The 9,679-nt window shown below is 38.4% G+C and overlaps 1 protein-coding gene across 2 annotated transcripts in view; it reads right to left on the bottom strand.

Moving 5' to 3' along the window:
• Positions 1-351: 351 nt before the first annotated feature.
• EFNA5 (ephrin A5) overlaps positions 352-9,679 on the bottom strand; it is a 213,607-nt gene continuing 204,279 nt past the window's right edge. The window contains exons 3-5 of one of the 2 annotated variants that reach the window (XM_050912579.1): positions 8,777-8,842; positions 8,304-8,384; positions 352-3,253 (exon numbers count right to left, since the gene is read on the bottom strand). In XM_050912579.1, coding sequence (XP_050768536.1) covers positions 3,132-3,253; positions 8,304-8,384; positions 8,777-8,842 — 269 coding nt within the window. In that variant the 3' untranslated portion in view covers positions 352-3,131. The remainder of the gene's footprint in view (positions 3,254-8,303; positions 8,385-8,776; positions 8,843-9,679) is intronic. The other variant, XM_050912581.1, reaches the window with a different exon arrangement.

The following is a 9,679-nucleotide window of genomic DNA, read 5'->3' as shown; positions in this document are numbered from 1 at the left end:
GAAACCACAGGGCTCCAACATCAGACCTTTAAACACTGAGGACAAAACATTGATCATCAAAAGTCATGTTGTTCCAGGTCTTGACATTGTGAAGTCTTGCAATAGATGAACGATTTTCAAAGATGAATCCTGTATGCTGCAGTGTCATGGCCACTTGTCTCTCAGTTCTCAGCCATGATCACACTTGATGCTTCAAAGCTCTGTCTTGTAATCAACGCATGATTTTAATATCCTGAAAGTCTATTGTTCTCACTTACAAAAGACATAAGAATCAAATTAATACTTTATTATCAAACACTATATACAACAGAGGTTGCTAATAATACAGAATTTAAAGAACATAGCTTTAAGTTTTACTTGTCTTTCCTTCGCCATCCAAGTAAGTACAGTACAAAACAACGTTCTAAACTAACACGAAATGTTACCTTGTCTATTAAAGGATACACAGTATCCACTAAACTGACTGATCCCTATTTTCCCTGCTTCACATTGCAATGCCTTGGCAGCCAGGAGTGCAGGTCATTGGGGTAAGTAAGCCACCCAGGCTGAGGGAGAATCAGTCCCTCAGACTTGAGCTGGGGCAGATAAAGGGGAAGGGAGCAGAAATCTTAATTTGCACCAATATCTGCATTTAAAGCATCCAGAGATTTGCAATGCAACACAAAGTCCACCAGCATTTATGTACTTGGTATGACTGGGATTGCCTGATGCCATCAAGTATCAAACTGACAGTATCTGGTACGCTCCCAGCCACACCATGCCAGGCAGCACAGGGATCTGCCTTGCAGCTGTATCACTCGTGTTGTTCCTCATCTACCCAGCAGGGCTTTGTGATAAAACGAAGGGGTGAATTTCACCAGGAGTAACACTAGTGAAAATCCTTTGCTGTGGATAAATGTACGTCTTGAACTCCGATATCATTCAGAGACAAAGGATGAAAAATGAAGTCATCATTTCTACATTAAATTGGCACTACTGGTATGACTGCCTGCAATTGCTGTGAATCATTTTAATATGGTTACCTATCATGCAATATTATCTGTACTCTGGTTAATAATCCATTTGATAAGGTGCATTTTGATTAAGCTCACCTCATCCAAAGCTTTTTAATTCCTACCTACAGGAAGTATTAGTGTGTGTACCAAGCACATCCACATTAGAGAGAGAAAAGTACCAGATAGCCTGTAATGAGATGATGACTTCTCTAACTGTTCAGATTGCATATCTTTATTGTGTACACTGCACACTAGAGGAAATTTCCTACATTCCTCCTGTAAGCACAGACCCTGCATTAATGACTGTGTTGTATGATATCAGGCAAGCCCAGATCATAGTTTAGCATGCCTAAACCTCCCTTTACATCTTGAATTTATTTCCCCCTTTCCTCCTTTTTTGAATAGTGGGCTGCTTCAGCTTCTGGAAAGCTTTTCTTCATTAAAAAAAGCCCACAAAGTGCTGTCCATTAATGGTATCACTCAATTTTGTTACGGCAGACTTTTTCTTCAGAATTAATACAGAAAACCCTTGTTTTGCTTGAATGCGCTCCATGTTTTGTTTTACATTTAACATAATTATCACAGTTTTTGTTAGAAAAGCTCTGTTTCAATCTTGGTCTGATATTTCCCTGATTATGCTTAGCAGTCCAAATTTCATGGCAGCCTAGCCAAAAAATACCCCAAGGCTTGCACTTCCTGGCAAATGACTTTTTAAAGTTCTATGTTAGCCAAGGCTCAGATTTCTTAAACAGGGTCACTCCTAATTCCATGAAACAAGACAGTCCCATTTCCTAATTGCATCAAGGGTTACCACTTCTCTCACATGTTTAAATAGGACAAGCATATATACTCACTCTCAGCATAAAGTATATCTAAATAATGTATTTTCTATTCTAGTGGATTTTTAAAAAAATATTTTGTTAAGTCTTTGGGAGCCCATCTAGTTTACCTCCGGCTGATAAACACGTTTCCTCTACTTTTCAAATTGTGCTGGAAGGGGAAAAGATAAAAAATCAACACTTGAATTCATATTCCACACTTCTTTTCTTTCCCCCCACCAAACAATGCTACTAGACTGTCCTGGCTTCTTCTACATGTGGTTTATTCCCATGATTGAGGAACTTGCAGGAGAGACAAATCAAGAGCACACTGGAGATCCTGTGTCCCAAACATGTTTCCTCCGGCCACTGATGTCCTCTCTTAGCATATATTAACACCCAGAGCAGCATCCAAGGCTATCAGCTACTAAGTCAGCGCTGGGGAAGGTCACTTTATTCTCAAAAGTGCCTCTGCATTTCAAGAAAAAAATTGTAGCACCACGGTGATTTGTTTTAAAATAAAATAATCCGGTGTGCATTATCCCCTTAAAACGAAATAACAGAGGCACTCACACCCCCAGTGAAGTTTCCTAAATCTGACCTTGCCTGCTGTGTGCTAACATTCCTAAATACTAACTTCTTCTTCTCACCAAAGACAGCATTTCTACTTGTCAGCACAAATTTTACTGTCAAAGATGTTTCAAGACAGTCCTATAAGAAACGTTGTCTTTCCCTTTCAGAAGCCTGTTCATTTAGAAACTCCTGGAGGAAATGGTGTTATATTGTATCTATTCTTAATATTTCCCCTCCAGTCCTGACATGGTGACACGATGCCTTGCATGATCATCTTACAGTGCTGAATGAGAAGGCATAAATATTGTATCAGAGAGAAAAACTCTCCCAGGCTTTCACTCACTTTCCTTATCCTTCACTGACTGCATCTGCCACTATTCTTCCTTGTCCACATACGGATGACACAGTGAGCTAACAGAGGTGACTTCTTAAAGGAGAATGCAGAGGAAAATAAGAATCACTAGTGTCACTATTATAGTTTGGCATTTTCATTTGGAGTCCGTTTATTTATATGGAGGGGTTAAGAAAGTCACAGGGTACGTAGGGATGGGTGCTGAAGCTAGTTATCCCCTTCAAATTTTTGCTGAGTTCAGGCTAAAAGGGAGAAGAAAAGGGAAAAGGGAAAAATAACAACTTGACATCTGCAAAAACAATAAAGTCCCTTTCCTGGGATGAGCAGTTAGGTGGATCTTTGATGTTCCAAGACCCTGATATTTTCTGCGACAGGTTGCCGGAGCATACTGTGCTATAATATCAAAAGCATTGCCAGGAGGAACAATAGAGTTGCCAAAAGCCGGCTGGGTATCCTTGGTGTCTGTGCCGCATTCTCACCACGGGATGGCTCGGCTGACTCATGTACGGTATCATCTGTTCAAACAGAAAGCATACATTCCAATGAGATTTTGCATCCTTAATAAACTCTCACTGAGCCGACAACTGTAAGTAGATTTCAGTGCCTTTATGAAATAGGGCAATGAACCTTGTGCTGTCACTGACTTTCACAAGCGTGTAATACCTCATTATGTAACCAACTTGGGGCCAAGTCCTGCATTTCTTACTGGCAAAACTCCCACTGAAGATCAGAGAAGCAGAAAGTAAGTCTGATTTCAGCAGAATGAGGAATGAAAGATCCCTCTTCTAATAAAACACTGTATGTCTAGCTTTCAATGGCTTATTAGATAGCAATGTCAATAGGGAAGCAGCTAAATAAAAACACCTGATTTTCGAAAGGGCTTGAAGAAGAGTTGCACGTGCTTAGAATTAATTTTGCGGTTAAGCCCCTTACTGAGTTACAGATTTTGGCTCCTGAATTTGAAACGACAGCCTGCAAGCCCAAGCATATATTCCACTTCTACGCATAAAATTTCCACTGAAGTATACCGCATCTGGGGGTGCACAGAGGATGTAAGGACAGTCTCCCTTTTTTGAAACAGAATTTTAAAGGCTAACACATGACAATGTCTGATTTTATAGAATATATACTCAATCTGGAAAACCTCATACGTAACAGACTACCTTTTATGGTAGAAAACCCACAGATTTACATATATGCTGCTAAAACTAATGAAAAAAAGAACCAGCTGCGTTGGGAAAACATGCTTATACATTAGTGGCAGAAGAGAACACCGTAGCAAATACTAAATTTATGATACCAAATACAGCTCCGTTTAGTTTTTGTAAACTAAACATCAGACTTAAAGCCACAGCTTGTAACATAAAAAAAGGTAGGTAAAGTCAAATTCCACTTCAGTGTTGTTACAGGTGTGGCATTTCTCTCTGCAAAGCCCTCCACATCCACAGCTATCTAATTTGGCTATTTTAAAAGTAATCTGTCTGAGGCTTGCCATAAAAAGTCAGCTCTGGGTTTGAATTTTCTTAGTACTAAATGAATGAAATAAGCTAAACCTTTTTAGGAAGTGTGAAGTGGCCTCAAAATGTATTCGTAAGTTATTTTAGAGTGCCTAAGTTTCCAGGAAAATTAATAGTATCTCACTACTTAGTGTAACAAGCTCCCCCATTTTATGAGAGATGTCGACATATCTATGATGAATCTGTCTCGTAGCTCCCATCTCAACAAACTGCACTGCCAGGATTACACTGGGCGAGAGCTGTGCAATTCCAATTAAAGGCACTAAGGGAAATGGGAGTCAGGACACTAGGATCACCATGCCGCTTTGGCATGGAGCCTTTCACATTACTCAGCTTTAGCTAGAAACAAGCTCCCTCCCCTTCATACCCTCGACACCTAGCATAAAAGCAGGTAGAACACTTAGCATAACTTAGATTAATAGGCTCTTCAGCCCCACTTTGGTTACACAGCAAGATGCACAGTAAACTGGATTAGCAATTTATCATGTTTTTTTCCAGCACTAATTGACGCTACAATAGCGTAAGGCTTATCAACAGGTCTTCAGTGCTGCTCAAGGCAAAAGTATGAAAAGCAAGCACTGATCAGCTGTAAATACGCTCACGTTTGTAAGAAAGGGATAGCATCAGATTAAAGTCCCACTGATGTCAGTGGGAAAGACTGGCTGGAATGACTTTGGTTACAGCTCCTCACCATGTACGGCAGGGAGATCCTCCCAGGCACTTCGGCCCTGAACGAGGCCCTATTATTTTTCCTCCAGAATTATTCCAAAGGAATGTAAAAATTTCAGTGAATGCTGGCCACTGAAAAGTGCCAGTTCCAGTGGCTGTCAGTACCAAAAGCTGTTTCACATTTCACTTTTGAGTTACACTCTTGTAGTTTGGTGACACTGCAATGAGAATACCGTACTTCACAAGAGCAGCTTCCCAATTAAATCATACTCTAAGAAGTTACGAGGAAAAAATAGCCCTGTTCTAACTGTCAGCTCTACCTCCTTTCATATATTTAGCGTCAGCTCCTCCCAATTTGGAAACATTTACTCACTGCTGATGAACTAAAACTACAGAGGAGAATGATGTGCATTACCTTCTACCTCTTGCATCATCAATAGAATTGCAAATAAGTCTGAATTTGCAACATTGAATGTCAACAGTTTTGTCCTAATTACATCCATGAGTCACCACTAAAACACAATAGGGCAGAACTAGTGTAGAGCGGTAATAAATCCTCATTCTCTGTGATTATCAGCTACTGCCACGACTGGAACACTAGCTACTGCTAAAAAAACTCAATGAAAAAGTCTTAAACTAAAAAGATTACTTCTCTTAAATGAAAAATATGGAGATCTTCTATCATGCCATTTTTATAAAGCCATTCTTCACAGAAGAATTACTTTTCATGTAACGTTAAGGTGTTCCTTTCAAGAAATCATCTGGATTTTCTGTCAACGCAGTCCCAAGGTTTCTGCACTCATATATTAGAGCACACGATTCATCTGTGGTTCTCAAAATCACTTTACAAATACAATTTTCCTTGGAGGTGCAGAGTTATAACACTGCACAATCTTCAGTGCTTGGGGAAAAGGTTTTGCTTTATTTTAAGCACTGAAGGCAAGTGATGAAGAGGACAAAATTCCTGAGTAAACTCTGGAAGGTCACTGCTAAAGACTGGCAATGCCAGCAGTAATTAGAAAAAATTCTTTTGACAGCCATGAATTTTCCAGATCACATATCTTTACATCATATGCTTCAGGTATAATTTTTCCGGATATACACAGCTGCAATTTTTGTTTAGGGACTTTTTATTTTTATTACTAAGGAAGAAGAGAAGGGGAGGACAGGAATAAGGCCAATTACTTTCATCACTTCTGAAACAAGTGTGATCTCTATAGACCAGTTTCCTCCAAATTCCTGAACTAAACCAGTGAAATAACAAGAGTTCAAAAAAAATCACACAAATGGTGATTTTTAAAAGAAAGGTGACAGTAAGTAATGTGCTGAACATGACCCTCCTGCCTCCCAATTCTTCTGTCTACTGTGGAAGAAGACAGTGGCAGGCTAGGGGAGAGCACAGAAGCAGAAGATGCACGTCAGAAGCAGGTAAATTAGTTCACGACACAGATCACATGCAACAAGATCCACCAAGGCAGTGGCAAGCCTAACAGCCTAATAACAGAAAAGTGTGACAGCAGTTGGCAGATCTGGGAATGACTGATTATCTAACGGTGACTGGTCCAAATAATAATGCAAATATACACTGATGGTGGGAGTGGGAACTTTTTGGTACCAAACCTTTTCATTAAAGCTATTATTTCCTCCTGGTAACACAAATAGTATTTCATCTCAGACTGCAGGATGCTCTTTGTATGATTTTGGTTCCCTAATCTGCCTGCTGCTTTCTAACAATATGCTTTCGTGATGGTGCTAGTTAGGTATAGCCATCCAATGGGAAGCGTGCAGCACTGTTGAAAAAAAATGCTCAGCAAGTTCACTAAAATCAGGCATGTATTACTTGGATGATCTCTTTTGCAAACCAGTAACAGGAGAAACACACATTAATTAGCCCATGTTCACCAAATCACAAAACGTAAAAAAGTGCATTGAGTTTCTAGACTCATAGGTTACCTAGAAATAGGGAAAGATCATCCTAATGCCTTCTCTAGAAGAATGCTGTTAATAAATGTACAAATGTATCTAGTGTAAATGCACTCTCCTTGCATTTAGATTTGCTTAGAGAACATCTTTGATTCTCAAAACCAAAACTTCTGGGAGAGTTCCGAAAATCCTCTTAAAGAAAAATAATAAAATCTATTGTGTATCCATAGGTAAATCATTCAAACTGGATAACTTGTGAAAGCCTTATTTATACTTCTGTATAAATAATGACTTTTAGTTAAAGGAACTGCAAATAACAAAAATAAACAAAAAAAAAGTATGTTGCTTCATACCAAAGGGGAAGTCTCTTTCAAATAGTGTAAGAGGAAAAAAAAAAAGATCTTGGTAATCTGTTCTTCAGGGTATGTACTAAATGGTATGTGTGTGATTTTTTTCTGGTGTAATTTGTTTATTTAACTGTGTATTTTAATTATTGAGGCTTGACTACAACAATGTGTGAGCAGTGTGTAGCTACGTGTAAAACAAACAGGTAATACTACTATTGCAAATACCTTTCCTACATATCCACCTAATTTTAACGTCATGAGCCATCCCATTGAAGTTCGTGGGATTACTCACACCCCTAGAATTAAACATGCTTTTATCTGTCATAAATCTGAGCCATACAAACAATACACATGCACTTTCCACACAGAGACACATCAGCTTGATTGATGGTAGAAGTTAACGTAACTGCCCTGGGCAGATAAGGGGCTTTATTATTGCAAGCATTATTCTTATTCTTAAGGCAATGTTTTGCAAAAAAAGACAGAAAAGCCCCCCCCAACTTAAGTTTGGTTCAATAAAAACAGGATAGGAATTTATATATATCAGAGGGTGTTTGTGTGCGTGCATGTATGTAAAAATGATACTTTGCCTAACCAAATATACATACAAATGTGTATAATTTTAAAGGACTAATTTCTTACTTAAACACTAACTCTGTCACTTGCATGCCTGTGTCATGCAACAGCATTCAACAAGCAGTGGTTCTGTTTTTCTGAAAGTCTTTTGAAACCACATAATAAACAAAGTGTGCCCATTGACTTTATTTCTAAAACTTTGGGCCCAGTTAGTAAATACAGTGTTTTGCCAACATGCTGAGTGTTTGGCTTGGATGGGCCAGTGACTTCAGGATACTGGTGAAAATTTTACACTGGCACACACCGTATTTTATTAAACCACGTCACCCAAAAAACCAACAAAGCAACATTTTTCCTCCCCTGCATTAAACAAGGATACAGGAAATATACCATAAGCGATATTAGCACTGCTAGAAATGTGCAAAAGCAGAGCAGTTCTACCATGCAAAGCATGCAGAGAGAAGAGGAAAAAAGTACTGAAGCACCAGAGGGATACACGCATTTGTTAAAAGAGATTCTCTAAGCATACTAACCTGCTGGTTCTAATGAATTTTCTACTTTGTCGTTAACATCGAAAACACGATCATGAACACCTATAGTTTTCATACAGCTGTCTATAACAAAAATAGAGATAACAGCCAAATATGTTAGTGAGACACCCTTAAACTCCCCACTTTCCTTTTTTTCTCTCTTTTTTCTCTCTATTTACTATAAATAATTAAGCATATTTATATTTTAACGTCTGTGGCACTTGTCCAAAAGCCAGTATAGTCTTTCATTTGTACAACAGTTTAAGAAACAACAAGTTAGCAACTGCCATGTAATTAAAACAAAGCTTTATGAAAAATGATAAGAAAATACGATGAAAATCATAACACAAATGTTGCTGTACAGAACAGATACACAAGATTTAACAGTAAAAAAAAGATTTACTGCTGTTTACTAGACCACACAGTAAAGCATGCGCTACAAAGCCACCCTCGAAAGCTTAATCTGAAGAACTTACTTGCTGGTCGCACAAAGACCTTAAGCTTTAGACAGGATCTCCTTCCATTATCTGGGATCGCAGAAGCTGTAAATGGGGAAGAAAGAAAGACAAGTGGAAAGTAAGAGAGTGAAAATACAAATCATCTTTTCTCCTAAAATAAAATATCTTTTATCTTCCTTTCATCTGAAGGGCTGGACACATTTCAGCCTCTGCATGTAAGGACTTCAAGTGCACAAAGTAGCTTGATTATGCAAAAGCAGGGAAAGAACTGAAGATTTTATTCTAATCCCTTTTTTGATTATTTTACATGGGAGAAGTGAAGCACATGGTGTTTTCAGTGTTTCATTATCTCCTTTCACCTTTCCACACCTTTTTCTCAAGAGGTTGTTTAATATGGTTTCTGCTGTAACACAGGCGTCTACTCTGAAAAACTACACTTCAGAATAATTAAGATCACTTAGAGAAAAGCTAGTCTTGAAACACTAGGCCATAGGCTTCAGCAACCCAAAAAGGGATGAAAAAACAAAATGACACTGAAGGTGACAATGCTAAAAAGAGAACTATATACATACTGTATATACATACAAAAGTAGAAATACACACCATTAAATTCTACAGCAAAGTCACCCTCTGTATGCTCCAATACATCTGCCTTTGTTGAGAAAATACTTATATTGCTTCAGTCAAACCATGATTCCTCATGTTATATAACTAACAAACCAAAAGCAGCTTATTCCTTCTTTCTGCCCTCCCTCGTCATTTTCCATTCAAACTATTCCATTTTAAGAGTACTTACTGTATTAGGACAAAAAGAATAAGTGGAAACAACATGTCTAGCACTAATGCAAAAGATCATACACATAAGACTAGTGTCAGCACCTACTTATTTCCCAGGAACAAGTGCTGCCGTGAAAACTTCCT

The sequence above is a fragment of the Gymnogyps californianus genome, chromosome Z, assembly GCF_018139145.2.
Source record: "Gymnogyps californianus isolate 813 chromosome Z, ASM1813914v2, whole genome shotgun sequence".
Lineage (NCBI taxonomy): Eukaryota > Metazoa > Chordata > Aves > Accipitriformes > Cathartidae > Gymnogyps > Gymnogyps californianus.
Note: the sequence above shows the minus strand (reverse complement) of the source record. Positions and strands in the feature narration are given on the sequence as shown.